The sequence below is a fragment of the Leptonychotes weddellii genome, chromosome 8 (genome assembly GCF_054177405.1).
Source record: "Leptonychotes weddellii isolate Sample4059 chromosome 8, ASM5417740v2, whole genome shotgun sequence".
NCBI lineage: Eukaryota > Metazoa > Chordata > Mammalia > Carnivora > Phocidae > Leptonychotes > Leptonychotes weddellii.
Window position 1 is genome coordinate 122,147,819 of NC_138376.1, and position 21,859 is coordinate 122,169,677.

At 44.4% G+C, this 21,859-nt stretch overlaps 1 protein-coding gene across 3 annotated transcripts in view; it reads left to right on the forward strand.

The window, feature by feature from the left end:
* Window positions 1-699: 699 nt before the first annotated feature.
* The window catches only part of SNX9 (sorting nexin 9), a 105,828-nt gene continuing 84,668 nt past the window's right edge, over window positions 700-21,859 (forward strand). For 2 of the 3 annotated variants that reach the window (XM_081829233.1, XM_081829234.1), the window contains exon 1: window positions 870-1,025. In XM_081829233.1, coding sequence (XP_081685359.1) covers window positions 1,014-1,025 — 12 coding nt within the window. In that variant the 5' untranslated portion in view covers window positions 870-1,013. Of the gene's footprint in view, window positions 1,026-21,859 lie in introns of all 3 variants that reach the window. The other variant, XM_081829232.1, reaches the window with a different exon arrangement.

Sequence of the window (21,859 nt, forward strand, 5' to 3'; positions counted from 1 at the left end):
GCACAGGTCCTCCCTTCTTAAAGGAGTTTAATCAGTCCTGGGCCTTTGCAGGCCTCTTCTGGTTCCAGTGATTATCAGCCCCTGGTTCTTCCAGGTTCTGTGGCCTCACTGATTATCAGTCCTTGGTGTGGCCAGTCTGTGCTGGTTTGGGTGATAGCTGGTCTCAGCTGCGGGGCCCTCGGCCCCCTTCCTGATTAGCGCACTACTTGACATGAGTGACTCCATCTTGCTCTCTCCCCAGGGCCAGTGGGATCGGGAAGCCATTGCTCCCCTCCGGGCTGTTTATTTAGCACCTATTTTACTCAGCCGAGAGCACAACCGGCCCAACAGCAATCCCCAGCCCAGCAGAGATCCCCGCGGGAGACTCAGGCCCTGCCAGGGGGGCGCAGAGTTATTACCGAACCCGGTGTACCGGGCACAAGAAACTTCAGCCGCCGCCTACGGCGCGGACTGCGGGAGACAGTCGGGCCGGTCCTTCAGGCGCGGGGGGGACCCAAGAGAATCCTCACCCCCCTTGAAGTTTTCCCGCGGGCAGCCACGCGGGGCGCCGACCCCGGCCCGGCAGCCTCCCGGGACGCGGCCGGCGCTGGAACAAAGGGCGCCGGGCGGCGGCGACGGCGGCGGCGGCGGCGCGGGCCGGGGCGGAGGCTCGGGGCGGGGGCGGAAAGTGGGAGAGGAGGCCGGGCCGGCCGAGGGCACCGGGCGCGCTTCCGCCGGCCGCGCCGCGCACGCCGCGGTAAATGGGAGGCTCGGCCGGCAGGGGCGGGAGCCGTGCAGCCGGGGAGTTTCAGGAACTGGAGGAGCGGGCGGCGGCTGGAGTCGCCGAGCCCCCAGCGGCGGGGCCTGAGCGCCGAGACTCGGGGCCGACGCGGAGCCGCCGCCGCCGCCGCCGCCGCTGCCGCCGCGCCGGGGCCCAGCCGTAGCCGCCGCCGCCCGCCCGCCCGCTCGCCTTGGGCCGACAGCCGCGGCGCCGGAGAGGAGCCGGCCGTCCCGGGCCGGGGGAGCCGCCCGCCATGGCCACCAAGGTGAGGGGCGCGCGGCGCAGGCCCGGTCGGCCGCTCGGGCTCGCGGCGGCGCCCGGAGGGTCGGGGCCGGGGCCGGGGGCGCGGGCGGCGGCGGCGGCGCGGCCCAGCCAGAGCCCTCCGGGCCGGTCACGCGGGGTTCGGGGGTTCGGGGGCTCGGGGGCTCGGCTCGCGGCGCGGGAGGGTCTCGGGGCGGGACCCCGGACGCCAGCGGCGCCGTCTGCAAAGTTTGCGTCTGAGCCTGGGCTGCGGCCGGGCCGGAGCGGGGGAAAGTTCCCGCAGCCCCGGAGCTCGCTCGGGGGGGAGCCGCCCGGCCCCCGGCATACCCGGCGCCTGCCCCGAGTGGCGGCCACTGCCCGCCGCCGCCGCGGGGAGCGCCCCTCCCTCCGCCGGAGGGTGGGACCCCAGCCGCGCCGGCCGGTTTTGGGGGGCCCGAGCCCCGCCGGAGAGCACTGGGCATTTCCAATGACGGTCCGCGAGCCAGGGCTCCCGCTTGAGGGAAAACGCATACTGAACGCCCCGCGCCTCCACTTCCTTCATTTTTTTCTTGTGTTTTTTTGTGTTGGTTTTTTTTTTACCTTTTGTTTTGCTACCTTTTCGGTTTGAATGGTATTTCCAGCGTGAATAAAATACAGAGGGAAATGACTGTGCTTTCAGTAACGAGTTTGCTTGAAAAAAAGGCCCAGGCCCGAATTACGTGGTGGAACTTTGACTGGAGCATGGTAATTGGCCCGGAGTGGTGGTTTGCTTATTTTAGGGTATTGTTCGTGGCATTAGCGGTCACCCTTTGCTACCTGAGCGTGCAGGAGCCACCCTCCCCCGCCGCCTTTCTTGGGGCGTTTTCTTTAGTTCGTCATGCAAAGTAGTAACTGGGAAAGTCACAGTCACTGAGGACTCCCGGTAGGAGACCCTTCCTAGAGCTGGTGATGTGGTTTGAGGAATGGCTTGACTTTTGCAAATAGTTTTTGTGATGTCACCTTAATACAGCATCGGCACCCTCTTCCATATTTATGTTTGAAATCTCTGAGCTTTTGGGTTGGCGAAAACCTTATTTTTTGTTGTTGGGTTTTTTTGGATCAAGGATCATTTAGGAAAGGATATACAGTTTGAAATCCCTTTGAAAGATCAGATTGTCTGATGTCATTTCAGACTGTTATAATTTGTGCTCTGAATCTGCTTAGGTGCAGTGTCTATTTTTTAAAAATGGAGATTTTCCTCCAGGGAACCTGTCGTCTGCTGTTACTGAAATAATTACCTGCTTGTTAATACATTAATGGCTATGCTCTTCCTTGGTTTTATTAGGTGTGGTAGAACTTGGTACCTTTTTAACATACATAATTTTGTGTTGATCTTTTTAAAAACAAAACTCAAGCCAAGGATTTCTAAGGAAATTTGATTTTGAGGTTTGTTGCCAAACATTCCAGAAATGACCAATTACAGGTCCTATTTTGCACTCATCTTGCAACCTTAAAAGCTGTTTGTGGTAGACACGTGTTCAGTGGAGGTCAGTGTTGTGGTGGTTTGCCCTCTGATCTGCTGATGCATGTTACCTGAACCCTCTTTTCAATCAGGTTAGCAACTAGTGCAGGTATACATAATGAAAACTTTATTGGATAGTTAAAACTGAACTTAGTTTTTCTGTAAAGTTGAAAAGGACAGTGATCCTTTATGCATGTGTCCTCACTAAACCAAGCCTTAAAGCACATGTAAGCACTTCCTACCTTATTACCTACACTACTCTGGAGGCAAATTCCCGTGATTCCAAGTCTGTCTGTCTGTCTGTCTCCTTTTTAATCACTCTTCCACAAGGTATTCATCTCCATGTTCACATGATGACGAGCCACTTCCAATTTAAAAAAAGAAAGGAAGAGCAAAGAAGCGCTTGTTAAAAGAGGACCCTAACTCCGTTTTCTGATCTACTTCCTGGTGATCCTTGTGTCAAACCAGTCTCATTTTTTTTATTATTACCAGGGAGGAAAGTTGTCCTTCTTTTCCAACTCCCTGCAACCACACCCCTGCCTTTGCTGACATCTGAGTAGTTTGGAGTTTTTCCTTTTCTCCCTTTAATGGGGTAGGTGGTGAGGACACACTCAGTAATAACTTCTAACTTTTTATGAAATTTCAGACTTCCATGGCACTCAGGCTCTTGCTGCAAGCCTCAAGAGATGAAAAATAAACAACAGTACTGGCTGGGTTAGGTGGTGTTGGGTTTTCCTTTGAATTTACCAGAGAATGGCCTCAGTTCTTTTCAGAACTAATTTTCTTATGTATTGCTCTGATGTATTTTTTCGAAAATGCAGTTATCTTTGAACTGTCGTGATTAAAAAAAAAAAATCTGCTATGTTCACAATGGAAAGAAATTATCTTTTAGAAGAAAAACTTTAATTGGGCAATTCTTCCCTGCCAAAGAAAGTTCATCAGTACCTGCACATTTAAAGGGATTATCTTCTTTGTTTCTAATCGCTGCTCAGGAGGATGCTGAATTCAGTTGTAAGTAGGTACATTATTCTGACTCCAATCTTATCTCCCTTAACAAATACAGTGAAGGGCTAATATGCCTGTAAAGTCTTGGCTTCTACTAGAAACCTCAGAAGGTTGAATTTTATCACAATCCTATGGTGGATTTAGCAGTAAATTAAGTTTTATTTATTAAGTCTTAGGAAAGAAATTTTTTTTTTTTTTGCCCACATATATCAAAAGGAGCATGAAAATAGTTAATGGAAGTTTATCCATAGCTATATAATTTAGCTGTAATTTCCTTGTCAGAGTTAACCTTTGGTAACTAAGTTGGTTCCTTTTGTGCTTACATAGTCAGTTTTGGGAGTTATTTTAACAAGATTCTGAGAGTCCCAGATGCACTTTTTTTTTTTCTTTTCTGTCTCCAGTGTCTAAAGTAAAATATTTGTGGTAGTGCTTGGTTAAATTGAGTGGGTGTGGAGTATTGAAAATACTGGTAGGAAATGAGTGAATTGCTCAGGACTGTTCCATGATATACATTAGTGAGAACAGTAGAAAGCATATTTTGTAGTCTCTCCTAGCAAAAACCTCTTTGAGTGAAAGAAATATCTTCCTATTCTTTCTATTCAAATCCAACGTTAAGCCTTAAGGATTAACGTTGGATTTGATCATTTTTTTAAAACAGTATAGAAAATGCTAACTATTCAATTTTGTGTAAAAGTAAGTTTTAATGTCTTAATAAATAGAATATCTGGACAGTATTTGTATAGCCCCCCTCCCCCCAAATACTGATAGTAGAAAGGTCAACCACGTTCTTACTGAGAAAGGAATAGTTGAGAAAGCAGAAATTTTTTGCAAAGTTTTCTACTGCTCCCTGTTTTTGTATTGACCATCTGAAAATTATAATTTTACTTTGATTGCCCACCTAAACCTTTTCAACTTCGCCTATACTGTTCTGTTCTTTTCTGGAATGCTTTTCTCTCGCCTCTTCCCTCCAGATACCCCCCCCTTTTTTTAAACACATTATGTTTCAGCTCAAAGCATCCCTTCCTCCGGAAAGCTTTTCCTGATCCCCGCCCACCTCTGTTACAGGGTCACATTGTATGTCCGGCTGCCATTTTATATGTTTTGGGGTGTAGTGGCTGTGTCCTATAGGATGCTCTCAGCCCCAGGAGGCTGGGACTGTGTGTGTCTGCTCACCTTTGAATCCTATGTGAGTGGCACAGGCGAGGCTCTTGATAAACTTACTACATGAATGAATGTTGAATTTTCTTGCCTGGGTTCCTTGCTGTCCAGTTTGAAAGTGCGAAAGATATTCCAGGGAGAGTAGTGACTGCTAACTGACATTCTTTGAATTGTGCACCTTTATTTAAAAGATTTTTGTTTATTGACACAGAGAGAGAGAGAGAGCACAAGTAGGCAGAGCGGCAGGCATGGGGAGAGGGGGGGGGGAGGCTCCCCACTGAGCAGGGAGCCTGATATGGGGCTCAATCCCAGGACCTTGAGATCATGACCTAAGCCGAAGGCAGACGCTTAACTGACTGAGCCACCCAGGCACCCCTAATTGTGTGTTTTAGTAAACTTTTCCTTTTTAAGTATACATGCACAATGGAAAATACACATCTACAGTTTAGGTACTAGAAATCTTTTTTATATCTAGCAATTCAGTTTTACTAGTGAGAAGTTGGTTCTTATGTTTTCAGGTACTTGGAACAAACCTCATACTTCTGACACTTTAACCCATGGTTGTTAGAAGTGTGTTTGATTTCCAAAAGTATAGGGTGTTCCTATTTATCTTTTTGTTAATGATTTCTAACTTAATTGCATTGTGAACAGGGAATCTGATAGTCATACTATACCTGAAAATTTGTTGAGGTTAACTTTGTACCTCTCCTATAGTCCGCTTCATAAATGTGCCACCTGTTTGTAAAAAACAATATGTATATCCCCTAATGATGTGTGTGTTCTGTGTATGACCATTAGATTGAATTTAGTAATTATGTTGTTCGCATCTGTATCATTACAAACTCTACTTGATCCATTGTATATAGCTGATCTTTGTCTACTTGATGGAGATGTTAATTAAAATGGTGTTTTAAAAAAACTTCTCTAAAATTAGGGCGCTAGGGTGACTGGATGGCTCAGTCAATTAAGCATCTGCCTTGGGCTCAGGTCATGATGGTCCTGGGATGGAGTCCTGCATCAGACTCCCTGCTCAGCGGGGAGCCTGCTTCTCCCTCTCCCTCTCCCACTGCGGGCCCCCCCACCCCCCTCGTGCTCTCTCTCTCAAATAGATAAAATCTTTTAAAAAAAAATTTAAGTTTAGAATTAGTATCATCTTCCAGGTGAATTGAACTTTTTACCAGTATGAAGGGACGCTCTTTATCTAGTGTGTTTTTCCCTAAGGACAATTTTGTCTAAAGTTAATGTGGTTTCTCTAGCTTTCTTTTGGTAAATATTTGCCGGGTATATAAAAGCCTATAGCTGAATTTTACCTTTTTATCTAGTCTGGTGATCTTCGTGACTAGAGAGTTTTGTCTGCTTTTATTTGTGTTTACTGATGTGTTTGGATTTCTGGCTACCATCTTATGGACTGACTGGGGATTTTTTTCCCTCTTCCTCTTATTTTACCTGCTCCCTCCCCAACTGTTTGGAAGGTTTGTCCTATATGTCAAATTTTTTTTCCAGTGGTTACCATAAGCATGTATGTTACCATATCTAAATTAAAGTCCGAAGTTACTCACTATCATTACCCTCCTACTGAATTACAAAAAGGCCTTAAGATATTTAACTCCAATCATGTGCCACAGTATGGTCAGTTACTGCCCAGTATTGTAATTCTGTCTTTTCCACCAAAAATTAGATGTTCTTTTTATTTTTTATACAGCTAATGTTTATTTAGATTTAATCAAATTTTACCATATCTTTGCTTACTATTCCTGTTTACATTCCAGTCTTCCTTTCTGGGATGATTTTCCTTCTGCTTAAAATGAATTCTTTGGAATTTCCATTGGGGAAATTTGTTGTTGGTAAATATTTTGTTTGTGAAAATGTATTTTGCCTTATGCTTGAAAGGTAGGTTTCTAGGTTGACAGTGTTTCCTCTCAGCATATTTGTAGGTGGTGTTCCCCTGTCTTCTATGGGCTCTCAGAGTTACTCCTAAGAAGTTAGTGGTCTGATGTTGTTCCTGTAAGATGGCCTGACTCCTCTCTGCCTGTTTTTAAGACCTTCTGGGTAGCCTTCCTACCGTGTAGTGTTACCTCAGTCCATCCATGTGTGGATGGTATTGGCATTGCGTGAACTTTGTTGGGTATGTTGGGTCTGAGGATGGGAATTTCAGTCGTTCTAAAATAGTGCAGTTAGTGGAACTTTCTGTGGCCATGGAAATGTTCTACATCTGTGCAGTCCCATATGGCAGCTGCCTGCCACGTGTGGCTAATGAGAATTTGAAATGTGGTTAGTTGAGGAACTGTGTTTTGATTTTTAACGTAAATAGCCACTCCTGGCTAATGGCTGCCATGGTGGGGAGTGCAGTTGTAGAGAATTCCCAGAAGTGATTATTTCGTGAACAGGCCTCTTCCCCATTCTCTCTCTCTGGAACTCGAATTAGCGTGACAGGGTCCAGAAGACCTCTAACTTCTTACTTTCAGCCCGCCATGTTCTTTCTCTTTGTGCTGCATTCTGGATCATTTCTTTGGCTCTTACCTTCGGTTCACTACTCTTTCTTTGGGCCTCATCTGCTCTTTTATGCATTACTTTTATTTCAATTATATTCTGTTTTTAGAAATTATATTTGGTTCTCTTTCAAATCTGCTTGGTCATTCTTTATAGTCCCACTCTTTGCTCATATGTTTAAGCTTCTGTTAAGCATATTAAACATTTATAGTTTGTGTCTGTTCTGGTATCTGAAGTCTAACTCAGCCATCTGTTTCTGCTCACTCTTACTCATGGTGCCTTGTTTTCTTGTGTGTTTTGTATGTTTGTGTGTGTGTGTTTTTCCTGTGAGTCGCTCATTTTCCTTGGAACTTCATCTGAGGGAATTTTGATAACTAGATTGAAGTTACAGTCTTCCAGAGGGAATTTGTCTTTGCTTATGCCGGTCTCCTGGGGACACTGCATTCTTGTGGCCACTTTAATTCCTGGCTCTGTGTTCTTCCATCCGTTCTGGTAGCAGAAATACTTCAGATGTCAGGGGAAATTTCCCTTATTTCTCTACTTGGGTCGATGATAAAACAAGTTTCCTTGCTGCCCACTTTGGAATGACAGATTTTCTCTTTTCCCCTTATACTGAAGTCCTTTTGGGCTGCCAGTGTCTAGCTTAACACAGGAATCTCTCTCTCCTACCTCCCCCAGGACTGCCTGTGGCATACAGACTCGAACTCAGGGTCTCTGGGGTCTCAAACTCAGGGTCTGCAGGAGACTCCTGGAGTGGAATCCTGTCTCAGCACATATTTTTCTCCCAGGGTTTCTGCGCTCGATGCCTCTGTGACCTCTCTAGAGACTTTCCTTTTGTGCTGACTCAGCAATGTGTTTTAAAAGGTGTTTTATGTGTGTGTCTTTTGCTTTTAGTATTCGGCACTTTAGTGTTTAGTCTGGTGGTGGGTGGTTCAGGGTATTGGCCTGCCATGTGTGCTGGAACAAAATCCACGTCAGAGCTTTTTTTTAAAGATTTATTTTATTTATTTATTTATTTATTTTTTAAAGATTTCATCTATCTATCTGAGAGAGAGAGAGAGAATGAGAGCATGAGAGGGAGGAGGGCCAGAGGGAGAAGCAGACTCCCCGTCAAGCAGGGAGCCCGATGCGGGACTCGATCCCGGGACCCCAGGATCACGACCTGAGCCGAAGGCAGCCGCCCAACCAACTGAGCCACCCAGGCGCCCAAGATTTATTTATTTTAGAGAGACAGAGAGCACATGCATGTGCATTAAGTGGGGGAAGTGGAGCGAGAGGGAGTCCTCAAGCAGGCTCCCAATTAGTGTGGAGCCCATCGTGGGGCTCGATCTCACAACCCTGAGATCATGACCTGAGCTGAAATCAAGAGTTAGGCACTTAACAGACTGAGCCATCCAGGTGCCCTCCCAAGTCATAGCATTCTTTTTTTTTTTTTTAAGATTTTTTTTATTTATTTGATATGAGAGAGAGAGAGAGGACAAGCAGGGGGAGTGGCAGAGGGAGAGGGAGAAGCAGGTTCCCCGCTGAGCAGGGAGCCCGATGTGGGGCTTGATCCCAGGACCCTGGGATCATGATCTGAGCCGAAGGCAGACACTTAACCATCTGAGCCACCCAGGCGCCCCAAGTCATAGCATTCTTTATAACAGACTATAAAGTGAGGGAAGGGAATATGTGCACACATAGAGTCAGTCTCTTCTTTGGAGGGGAAAAAGGTAAAAAACAAAGTAGTTACACATTTTAGTGGAAACCAAACCTTAAGTGATCAAAATAACAGACTGCGGTGGGCATATTTCACTTTCCAATTGGGGTTTCTTTTCTTCCCCACCCCTCTTGTTGACTATTAAAAGCACATGATGGATTTAGCCCTACTTACTCATTTTTAGATATTGTAAATACAGTGCTTGAGGATGTTACTCAGTATGACTCAATTCTTCTAAGCTATTTTTAGTCTCTGAAAATGGAGTCATACAGTATCATTACCTGCAGAGGCAGGAGGCAAAATCACCTGTTGGTGGTGGTTCTTGACGTCAAAGAGACTTCCAAACTTTAGGGGTAAGTTAAGGAAGGTGAAAAATGCACCATTTATCTGGGAGCTGTTACCCATCATCATTCCCGGCCTCCTTCCTTTGAACTCCGAATGAGCTCAGTGCCAGGCCCTCTGCTGCACTTGGGATGTCGGCATAAAAGGCCTTGTCCTAGCCTCAGAGAGCACTTCCCAAAGTTGTAGCTCCTGGAGTGTTGGCTTTCTGCTGGGCACAGTGGGGGCTCCTGGTGCTGCTTCTCAAGCCCACAGGGCTTTCTAAGGAGCTGAGTCTTGAAACGTCTGGTTTTTTCTTAAATTCACGGAGTGAAGTTTTGCCCTTATTCTATCACATCAGTCACTTTGAAGATACGTCTATAACACATCTTGGCAGTCTGCAAGACCAGACTGTCTTGTAGGAACCAGGCTACCCAGTTGAGCAGATACTTCAGCTTCTCTGTGCCTCTCTTGTGCTGGAAGGATGATAAGATCTGGATCCTTGCCTAAGGGAGTTGACAGTCAAAAATTAAGGAGCTGTTTGAAATGTACCAGTTAAACATCAGTTTAAATGTATTTTCTAACGCAAATTCACAGAAGAGGGCTTGAAAATGTAGATCTATGTGTTAATATGATTGGTCTGTCTCATGGTGGCTGCGCCCAGGAGCTTCTGTTTCATCTTTTAGCCTGTTTTGAATTCTCAAGATTTTGAGTAATGAATATTTGTTGCTTTTGTAATGAGGAAGAAAACAAGTTCTTTCCCATGTTTCCTTATTGTCATTAACCGGGCCCTGAACGCAGGTTCCCAAACTTACCCACCTTCTGTTAATTTGCTTTGAATTTATACTAAGAAGAAAAAAGTGTTTTTAATTAATGCTTTTAAATAGTAAGTGGCACTTCAATAGAAAAATGCTAATGCATGCAGGATTACAAATGGAAACTTAAAATTTTATTTTACTTTCCTAAGCACCGTGTTTTCTTCTTCCAAAGGAGAGAAAGTATGTTTTTTAATTTTTAAAAATAACTAAAAACTTACTGAAAACCAGCGCCGAACCTGAAGTTACTAAAAATTGGTGCTTTATAAATACTTTTGTAATTTTAACCTGCCTGACTGTGCCCTTTCCCTCAGGAGCTTGAAGGAAGCAGGGCCTCTAGCCCTCAATGGGCAGGACTGGGTTTTCATCACTTCCTTATGTTCCCTGCTTTCATAAGATTTTGCAGTCGAGAATTGAATTTAAGATTTTACAGCCTTTTTGTTGATGTGTCAGACTTTGTCTTGTGATTGCCCTGCCCAGTTAGTAAAGCACATTCAATGTCCTCAAACCACCTCCCCAACCTAGAAAACCCAGTAGCTTCTAGATTACTGAGATTTGTAGTTACCTTATATTGATTTATCTTAATCATTTAAAGCCAAGATGATACCAAAGAATATGGAGATTGTGTATAGAATTCTGATACTTAAACTATTTCTAGTATTGACTGCTCTATCTGTAATATTTTGAAAACCATTCCCCTTTCTGATAATTCAAAACATCTCATTCTGTTTCTATAGTTTGTGTTATGAAAGTAACAGATCTCTAAAATGCAAGTGGTAGTTTTCCTTAGACTCCCCTCTTTGACTCATTAGCAATCTCTGCTGTAAAGAAAGATTATGGCAGTGGTAATAAGCTTCCTTCTGAGGGAGAAATTGGACTCTTACTAAAGTGCGTGGATATTTTATGAGCTGTGATCGTGTTTCCGAGACTTGAGGCACTGATGGTAGGGCCGTGGTACCCCAGCTGCGCCGCAGCCCCCCATCCAGAGAGCTTGTTAAATCACAAATTGCTGGGCTCCAGCCCCAGAGTTTCGGATTCAGGAGGTGGGGCTCAGAACGTGCATTTCTCCCAGTTCCCAGGTGATGCTGATGTTGCTGGTTTGGGACCGCACTTTGAGAACCACTCTGTGGAAGATGAAAAAAGGAGAATCAGAACCCGAGTTCTAGTCTTGGTTCATCCTGAAAATCTGTGGGCTCTAGAATGGGGGCGGGGGGGGCACAGTAGCATGCCTGTGAGCAGTGAGTATGGTTTCTTGTGTTTCAGTGACTTTTCTAACTGGGTTCATGTGATGCTGAAAATCAAAAGATTGGTATTCTCAAGGAAAGGCTGGTTTCTTATCAACTTGTGGGTCATTTGTATTGTATGCAAATGGGTCTCTGATGATTATGGTGGCGAGGTGGCTGTGGCTAATTATTAACTTTTCCTGTTGCTTTTAAGATTTTATTTATTTGACAGAGTGTGCGAGAGAGGGAACACAAGCAGAGGGAGTGGGAGAGGAAGAAGCAGGCTCCCCTCTGAGCAGGGAGCCCGATGTGGGGATCGATCCTAGGACCCTGGCATCATGACCCAAGCCGAAGGCAGACACTTAATGACTGAGCCACCCAGGTGCCCCTCCTCTTGCTTTTAGTTAGACAGAAAACAGGCCATACAATTGTGTATATCATTAGAGTTTACAGTAATCAGCCTTCATTTATTTGCTTTGTGGAGTATGTATATAATGATAACAATTTCTAATTCACTAGGGGGAATTACTAGGTAAAGGAATCCTGTTTTTTAATTATTTTATAATTCGTATAATCTGATATTTACATAAATCTAAGTTTTTAAAAAATCTTATTTGTAGTGTGTGCCTATTTTGGTGAATTTGAATTGCATCAGATTCAGTTTTCCTATTTTCTATTGAGAAACTATCCAGGTTTCCCGTGAGGCCCCCTTAAAAGCCTTAAAGAAGTAAAATTTTGTTAAAGTATTTATTAAAGCGAGAGAAAAGGTTGAGTGTAATCCCTGAACTAGAAAAGTCTACCTTTGAATAATTGATTGGTTTGGACCCATGCATGAAGGCAAAGGTGTGCTTTGGAAGATAGCTTTGTGATTGAGAGCCTGTCTGTGATCCCGTAACTTGCCTGTAGTATCTGAGAATTAACACGTGTCTAAATAAGAACGGTGCAGACAGATACTTTAAAATCTTTGTTGGCATTTACGCCATTCAAAGTCTATTTGTTGGATCCATAAACAGTATATACTATTAGTTATGGAAGGAATACATTTAATTTTCACTGTCTAATGTTAACATTAGACTATTATTATACATAAATACCAAGGGATATGTATGGGAAATGTTAAGTATGCCACCAAAAGTCAAATGCATGGGTTTGTTTGTTTTTTCATTCATCGGCCTTTACCCAGAACTTAGAAATCCTGTAAGTGCAGAATGCATGTATATTTTTCTACTCTTGAAGATTTATAGTCTAATGGGGAAAACACTTCAGTGTCTTTAAATGTTACAGTTGCTGCTATAGAAGTATATGCCATGTACAGTTACGGCACAGTAGCTGGAGTCAGAAATGAGACCCTCCATTTTCCTGCATTCACTTTCATTGGAAACTTGAGTAGAAATGAATTTATGGCAGTAAAGAGACTGCAGTTTGAAAAGTTCACGTAAAAATAAAAGTGTTAAATACTCAGACATACATTAGTCATAATGCAGAGGAGGATCGTTTGTCTACTTGAGGACATTAGCGAGCAGTGTCAGATAAATGAGGACACATACTCAGTTCGAAGTCTCTTTTGAAGAGTTCTTTATTAGTGACTGCCCTTCCAGGACAGAAAGTACATTTCACAGAAAGCAGATGTTTCCAGTCTCCTGGTTGTGATCTAAAATTTTATCTGAGACTGATCACACTAAGCCACTTTTAGGAATCCGTAAACAACACGTGCCATGCAGAGAGTCAGGCATGGCTCTTTCTGAAACCCCATGGTCATGGACATAGTCTCGCAATGGTTAAAACAGATCTTTTGATTTCCAGCTTACCAATTTAATTAAAATGCTTGGAATGTTTTATATGCCTGGTTTGCAATACCTCCAGTTTATTCCAGATTAGGGATTCCCAGCTGGTGAGCTTTCAGGGGATGAAACATGGTCATAGACTGTGTGTCTTTTTCACATTTGCAGTACTGTTTTAAAAATATATGTCAGTTGTGTTATTAATAAAATAATACATTTACAAATGTGAATGACTTCAGGTGCTTTTTTGGCATTATGTACTTATCAATGAATTGTACTTTTGTATAATTACTGTTGTTTGTGGGGTGATGTATGTGTGTATGAATTAATTTTGAGGGGCACCTGGGTGGCTCAGTTGGTTAAGCGTCCGCCTTCAGCTCCGGTCATGATCCCAGCATCCTGGGATCGAGCCCCACGTGGGGCTCCCTGATTAGCGGGGAGTCTGCTTTTCCCTCTCCCCCTGCCCCGCCCCTCCATGTGCACGTGTGCTCTCTTTCTCTCTCTCTCTCAAATAAATAAATAAATCTTTAGAAAATTAATTTTGAGGTGGTTGAGATCCCTCTATGATTCAAGGTAGTTATTGCATAAAAGCCCATTTCCCTTATTAGTATTTGCTTTACCTTAAGTTTTATATTTAGGAGAGAGATTTTATTGGGTTTTCTATTAGAGATTCAATGAACAAATATGATTTTATATAATCATGAAGTTTGTTTCAGTGCAATGGTGGTGGTAGAGCACAGATTGGGAGTGTGGGCTCCAATCCAGATCAAATCCAGCTGCGTTACTTAGGAAAGTTACCTAATGCTTCAGGTTCCTCATCTGTAAAATGCAAGTAATAATATGAACTCAAGTGTGAATTCCACAGTCCAGGTAGGGAAAACATAGAACTTTATTTTCCATTAATAATTTACAGCAAAGTATGTCCCCATCCTCCCGGGAAGTAGAACTGTCATCTGTGAGTTCACAGACCTCCTCCTCTTGCCTAGGCTTAGGTATGATTTGAGGATGGGGATCCCTTTATGACGTCATGGCCCAGGGGGGACTCCACCCTGCCCTCCACCACCTCTCTGCACAGCGTGGAGGTACTGCTTGCTCTTCCGTTCTGCGCCCTCAGTGGGGTGGTTCTCTCCACATGCCCTTGCTGTGCCCGAAGGGGTGGGAACCATGCTGCTGTTGTCATGCTCTCGGGGACACAAATCTCTGCAAAGCTCAGACACTGTCTGTCCTAAAGCATTAATAGCTGTTCCCCTCCGGTCGATTTGCTGTTTCACTGGGGCTCTGCCCCGGGCTCACCATTGCCTCTAGACTCGGTTCTGTACTTCTCCGTCTCTACCCCAGGCTTTGGGAGTGGAGGTGGCGATGTGCAGTATTTCTCACAAGTGTGTTTTCTGTGTAGACCTAGCGTTCCCTCTTCTTAGGGCCTTTGGAACCCGCAACCGGGAAGGCTGTTATGTTCTGCCATGTCCTGTCCCTCTCCCGAGGCAGTGGGCACTGATGATTTGGGTTTGGGGAGGTGGGAGTAAAGACAAGGAAAACAAAAACCCTAGGGATGAAAGAATGACATTTCAAAAATACTGTCTCTACCAAATCATCTCAAGAATTAAGTAAAAATTCATGCAAAGGGCTTACCAAGTGTCTGGCTTATAGCAAAGGAGAGTTGTTACGGTTCAGTGGTGTTATTTGTATTGTTATAACAGTAAACTGTAAACTAAGATCTGTTAGACCCCAAGATCAAGGGTCCACCTTAACTGTATTCAGGGAGCTGAAACAAATTTTTCTAATTTCATGTTACACTTGTGGAGGCGATCAGCCTTTCTGTCTGCTTCATATTTATCCGAAACTTCGGATAAGTTTCCGAATTGGGGTGTCTGACAATTTGAGTTTGAGTCTTTTGCCATGGCCTTGGTGTGCCTTGTTAATTCTGGTAAATTACCTTTCATACATCAAAACAAGATAGAAACAAGGCCAAACGTTAGAGGCGTGGAGGACAGAAGTGTGAATAAGTCCACAGAGTGCGCTGGCTTTGCTGGAAGAGCTGTGCTGTTGGGCAGACCCGATCCCTGAGCTCAGATGGCACATGTCGCCGCATCCTCGCCGTGGTGGGTCACCGTGTCACCCTGTTCCTTCAGTACATTGTTGAATACCTGCAATGGGCCAGAAACTGTTGGAGCATTAGGAATACAACACTGAAGGAAAGAACTAAAAGGCCCTGCTCTCGTGAACCTTGCCTTCTGCTGGTGGAGGGGATGGCAGGGAACCAGGGCGGTAAGTCAGCAGCTACAGCTGGGAAGAAGAGAAGTTGTCCGTGAGCGCGCGTGCACACCCAGCGCTAGCCGGGTGGCCAGGGGAGCCTCGCTGGGAAGGTGGCCCACCAGGAAAGGCCTGAAGGAAGGTGCGAGCACTGTTCCCCACCCCAGCAGCATCTGGGGAAGAACAGCGGGGCCCTGGCTGGGCCTGGGGTCCTGTGGGGGTGACGAGGCCTGTGACATTCATTCCGAGTGAGATGTGAAACCGCTGGCTTTTTTCTTTTCTTTCTTTTTTTTTTTTTTTAAGGACTTGGGCTTGCCTTTATTGGCCAAAGCTAACCATGGGGAGTTAATACTCTGTTCACTTTCGTATTATTGGACTTAAGTCTTATTTTATCTCTTCTTGAAACTTGATTGTATTTAATTAAAGTCGCACTAGGAAAATTCCATACAACGTTTAAGCCAGTCAGTGAAAGAGCTATAAAAGGATTGATAGAGTATCCTTTTTTAAAAAAAATTGTATTTTAAGAGCACACTTCTCGTGATGAGCACCGAGTAATGTATGGAATTGTTGAATCACTGTATTGTAAATGAAACTAATAACTGTACGTTAACTACAGCAGAATTAAAAATAGATAAATTATTCTTTTATATACGAAGACTACCTCAGGTCAGTTGAAAATAGCTTTTAAACGAAATTTAAAAAATCTTGAGCACAGTGAATTTTAGATTCTATCTGGTAGAACTTCTCAGATGTCTCCTGGTTATACTGAGAGCAAATACATACACCTATCAGCCCACTTGCTTATTTGGAGTATAGGATAGTTGGTTTGGCAATCATCATCCTATCAGCTTAACTGGTGTTCACCCAGACAATAAGTAAAATATTTCCAGACTGAAAGATTTTAAACAGATATAAAAATATTTATAACCGGTTACAGCCAACGTCATTCGTCCTCTAACTGGAATCACCACTTGCTAACGCAGTAACCTTTCTGAAGCTTCAGCAATTTTGAGAACAGTAGTGTGAGAAACCAACGAGAACACCGAGAATTGGGTCAGAATGTTCTCACAAGCTTAGAAGAAGTGGCACCATCCTGGCTTAGGCTTTTGAGATTCAGTGAATCTTTATTCTTTTCCTGTTTCCATGAGCGATTTTTCTTCTGGGGGGGATAGGAAATATATTAGGGAAATTTCATATTGTGCTTTAAAACTTCATGTCTTTGATTTTTAAGATATGTCTAAGCAGTTTGGCATGATGCAGTATTTTTATTTTATAACTTTTCGATTTATAAAAATTTCAAACACAGACAAAAGAAGGATAGTACAGTGAACCCCCTCAGTATGTACCCATCACCAGCCTCAACAGCTACCAATTCCTGACGGTTTTCTTTCCTCAAACCTTCCTCACCTATTTTCCCCTTCTTTCATTATTTTGAAGCAGATTCCGGATGTATTATTTCATGATAAATATTCAGTATAGGGGCACCTGGGTGGCTCAGTCAGTTAAACGTCCAGCTCTTGATTTCTGCTCAGGTTATAATCTCAGGGTCGTGGGATCGAGCACCGCGTCAGGCTCCTCGCTCAGTGTGGAGTCCGCTTGTCCCTCTCCCTCTTCTCCCTCTGCTCATGTTCTCTCTCTCTTTTTTTTTTTTTTAATCTTATGTTAATCCCCATACATTACATCATTAGTTCTAGATGAAGTGTTCCATGATTCATTGTTCGTGCACAACACCCATCTCTCTTTCTAAAATAAATAAAATCTTGGGGCGGCTGGGTAGCTCAGTCATTGGGTGTCTGCCTTCGGCTCAGGTCATGATCCCAGGGTCCTGGGATCGAGCCCCGCATCGGGCTCCCTGCTCCATGGGAAGCCTGCTTCTCCCTTTCCTACTCTCCCTGCTTGTGTTCCCTCTCTTGCTGTCTTTCTCTCTGTCAAATAAATAAATAAAAAATCTTTAAAAATAAAATAAATAAAATCTTTTTAAAAAATATTGCAACATATACCTCCCCAAATAAGACTTTTTAAAAACATAACAATTATTCCTATCATATGTAAAAATTGAGAATAAATCCTTAATATCTTGAAATATGCAGTCTAATGGTAGGCAGGGTTGTAAACATACTTGTAAGTTAATAATTCACTGTATTTAAATGTCTTGATAATGCATTAAGATAAGGACTGCCATCTAGTTAACTAGATGCTTAGGTGAAGGTTAAAATGATTATCGATTGGCATTTGTATGAATCTGCCAGTGTTAATTTAAAGCAAATTTGGCCATAGGTGGTGTGTGTACAGCTCACATACCACAGGTTTTAGAATATATGTATTGCTTTCCTCTTGTCGACTCACTGCCCTTAACAGAATCCTTGCAGACAAGGCCCTTCTAAAGCCTTTCTGTGCAGTTCAGGTGGTGCCAGCAATGGGCCGATGCTTAGGATTAGGGGAAAATGGGATTATATAGTCATTTATTACATCAGATGTGACCTCCAAGTGATACCTGTAGTTGGTTAAACTCCAATCAGACCTTGGCTTTCTATCACAGGATTGGTAAATATATATTTATGTATTCTTAAAATAAGATGGTATTTTCATTCTTCACTTTCAGCATGTTTTGCACAGAGCACAGAGCGCATGGGCGAATCTGGGAAGGTAATCCTAGGGGGTACAGGCTGCATGACCCTCTCATTGTTGATTGCTTAGCTTGGACTGTGGTTCTCCTGGACCTGTGGGCTTTGAGGAGAATTGATGGGACATGCTGAATTCAGTGTTTGTTCCTTACTCTCGTACCTTGACCAGCTGCCTTGAGTAAATCCCTGTCTCAGTAGGGCCAGATCATGATTTAGACAATGATCAGAAGTGCTTTTGTGACATTTTCAATGAAAATGGGTTTTAGGCAATTATCTGAAAAACAATAGAATGTAGTTTACTAAAGTAATGCAGTACCATTTTTTTTTCCTGTTTTACAAACAAGAATGGTATAGCTCTTTAAATTTAGAGATCTTACAAGTATGGGGAACTTGATAGTTACAGTTTCTGCAGTAGTCTTTCCTTCTACCCTAGAAGTAAGGGTGGACTTAATCCTATGGGAAAAAAAAATGTTCTCCTGGTGGTGATGGCACATAATCTTTCTCGGCATTTCAGTTTAGCCTATGTTCTTTGCGTACTAGAATTTGCAACTTTAAGCAACTAGGCTTACCTTAGAGGGTATAAAAAAAAGTAAAGTCAGTCTCTGTCTTGAGGACCTCATGGTTTTAGTGTTGTAAAAAAACAAACAGCTGTACAAGACCATACTCAATATGGAAATGAAACATACAGACCACCTCACTGAAGCTCAGAACACCCTCTCCCCGGCTTCCTCTGCTTTGGGCCCTCCCGGCTAGCACCGCCCTCCCTGCCCACTGTGCCGCCTCTGTTTTACTAGTCTGTTCTCTTGATCACACTGTATCTCCCATTAGCCTTGGAGGACAATGGCTCTTCCTTTCTCCTTTTCATATTCTTTTGGAGTGATTAGTAGTAGATACTCAGATGATTTTCTGAGTAGGAGCCAGGAGCCCCTGGGGGTGCTAGAGAGGCCAGGCGTTGCATCTCACAGCCCTGGGTGGAGATCCTGGCTTCACGCTTTCTTGCTCTTTGACCACAGGCCCATTAATCACTCTGGGCTAGGGTTCCTCATCTGTAATTATGCAGGCATGTTTAACTTCTGATGTGCAGAAAGGTCTCAAAGAGTATGAAGAATCGTCCTCCCCTTGCCCAAATACGAATTGTATCATCACTGGGAAACCCTGGCCTAGGCTAGATCACTCCCTAGGGTAGATATGGGGTACCTCACCTGACTCACAAGAGGGAGGGATGAAAACCTTAACAAAATGGGGAGGGGGGTGGTCCAGTAAAGAGGGAAGAAGAGGGCATGAATGTCGTTGATCCTGATGGTGTCTTACTGGGTGAGAAAGAGTAATGGGGGCCAGAGGGGGGGTGGTATTATGGAATGGGAGATAGGCCAGATTTTTAGATTATGGAGGACCTTGAATGTCAGGGAATGAATTTGAACTTGATCTTAGGTGATGGGGTATGATAAGTTTTTGATATGTGACTGATGCGTGTTTTATCAAGGGAGCTTTGCCGCAGCCTGCAGAGATGGCTGTGTGAGAGGGAGGGTTGCGGCAGGAAGATCAGTCCGGGGCTCCGATATCACGGAGGGTGCAGGGCAGAGATCCGGGTTAGATGCCACTTCTTCCACTTACCGGTCATTTGACCTGAGGGCCAGGTACTTAGTGTGTGTAACTGGTGTGAGTTGCTGTTTTTCCTGCAAAGCTGAGTCAGCTGCTACCATAGGGCTCTTTTGAAAATTAAGTAAGGACATGTGTCGAGTGCCTCAGTCCCGGGGATGCTAGTCCAACTGCACTTTTCCTCATCCACTTGGTTTTCCCTCTTGGTCATGTTATTGATTTGCAGGAAGGACCAGCTGGAAGGGGAAGAAGAAGAAGCTGGCAGAAATCTGGTCAGAGGTATATTTCGTGTCTCGTAGAAGGTGCCTTGTTGGGACCTGGCCATGGAGCTTTCCTGTCTTCTCGATCTTCAGATGTTATGAGTCCCTTATTTCTAAACTTTTTCTGTTTCTTGCTTGCTTTGTAGCCTAAATTTCTTCATTTGATCATGTATGATTCATTCTTCTGTTTTTGGCATGAGAGACTTTAAGTTAGCTCTTTGCATTGTGCTTTATTTTGCTAGCATTGGCAGTCTTATTTTACTACCTTAGACTTGTAATACAGTAAAAACCAGCTCTAGTTTTGTGGTTTGCTGTTAGCTATAGAAATCTAGAAGAGAAATTGTCCAAAAGAGGAACCACTGTTAAAAAGTCATGATTGGGGCACCTGGGTGGCTCAGTTGGTTAAGAACTGCCTTCGGCTCAGGTCATGATCCCGGAGTCCCAGGGTCGAGTCCCGTGTCGGGCTCCTGGCTCAGCAGGGAGTCTGCTTCTCCCTCTGACCCTCTCGCCTCTTATGCTCTCTCTCTCTCAAATAAATAAAATCTTTTAAAAAAAAAATAAGTCATGGTTTAGAGTACTGCTCTTCATCCAAGTAGCAGTTTAGAGCAGGCATTCCTCATGTAACCCAGTGTGTGTGTATGGATATTGAAGGAAAGGCATCATTTTGAGTAGTTTAATTTTAAAGATCTGTGTATTTCACTTAAGTATAGTAGTGTTCTTGAAATACTTTAATATAAAGATTTTTTTTTTTCCATTTAAGACAGGGGATACTCCATTCAGACCCTTCAGAGAAATGGACAGCCTGGGTCTGTAATAAAGTTGTGTTTTAAAGCATAGGTCAGTAATTGTATATGAGAATATATGCACTGCTACGTACAAATTAACTTCAGAGCACAGATCAGAGATTAGTATTCCTCTCCTTCTTCACCGTCCCCTTCAACAGAATCCACACCAACCTCCTCATAATCCTCCTGGTCAGCCATGTCCTCACGGGCCGCAGGAAACTCTCCTTCCTCGATGCCCTCACCCACATACCAGTGAACAGAGGCACGCATGGCGTATAACAAACTTGTGGTCCAGGTGAGCCCGGGCGTCAGCGATGACCATGCTCAGCACGCTCATAGCTCGCTGTACTTTTTTTTTTTTTTTTTAAGTCAGAAAACCAATGTTTTATTCCTAGAGCTCTGCCATATTCTAGCGGGTGCTGATGGTCACCTGCCACACACACACCAGGTTGTCTGTGTAGCCGGCAAACAGAGTCTGACCATCAGCAGACCAGGCCAGAGAGGTACACTGGGGTGGCTCTGCCTTGCTGCTGGTACTGATAACTTCTTGCTTTAGTTCATCTATAATGGTCTTGTCTTCCAAGTCCCAGATCTTGATGCTGGGGCCCGTGGCAGCACGGAGCCAGTATCGGTTAGGACTGAAACACAGGGCATTGATGATGTCCCCACCATCAAGTGTATGAAGGTGCTTGCCTTTGTTGAGATCCCACAGCATGGCTTGGCCATCCTTCCCTCCAGAAGCACAGAGGGATCCATCTGGAGAGACAGTTACAGTGTTCAGGTAGCCCGTGTGGCCTGTGTGATTGGTCTTCACAACAGGTACCCCAGTGGGAGGCTGGTAATTCTGCCAACTTTCAACCTGTTCAGGTTAGCGTAGGTTCGGTGTTCAGTATGGCCTCGTTGTCCACCATGAGGCACAAGCAGAGCGCTCCAGGATGGTGTGGGTCATGAGGATGGAGTAGGGCTCACCTACAGCTATGTAAACCCGGGCGAGGGTAGATGGAGAACTCCAGTGTGGACTTCTCGCCATAATCGACGGAGAGACGTTCCATCAGCAGGGAGGTGAGACCAGACCCAGTTCCCCTCCAGAGCTGTGGAAAACCAAGAAGCCCCGAAAACCTGTGCACTGGTCGGCCAGTTTCCAAATTTGGCCCAAGACAAGGTCAGTGATCTCCTTGCTGATGGTGTGGTGCCCTCGGGCAGTTCCTGGCAGCATCTTCCTTGCCTGGGAGGAGCTGGTGGTGGGCACCAGCGCCACTTCATCGATGACCGTGGGTTCCAGGTCTACAAACACTGCCCCCGGCACATGCCTGCCAGCCCCCATCTCCCTGAAGACGGCGTTGAAGGCATT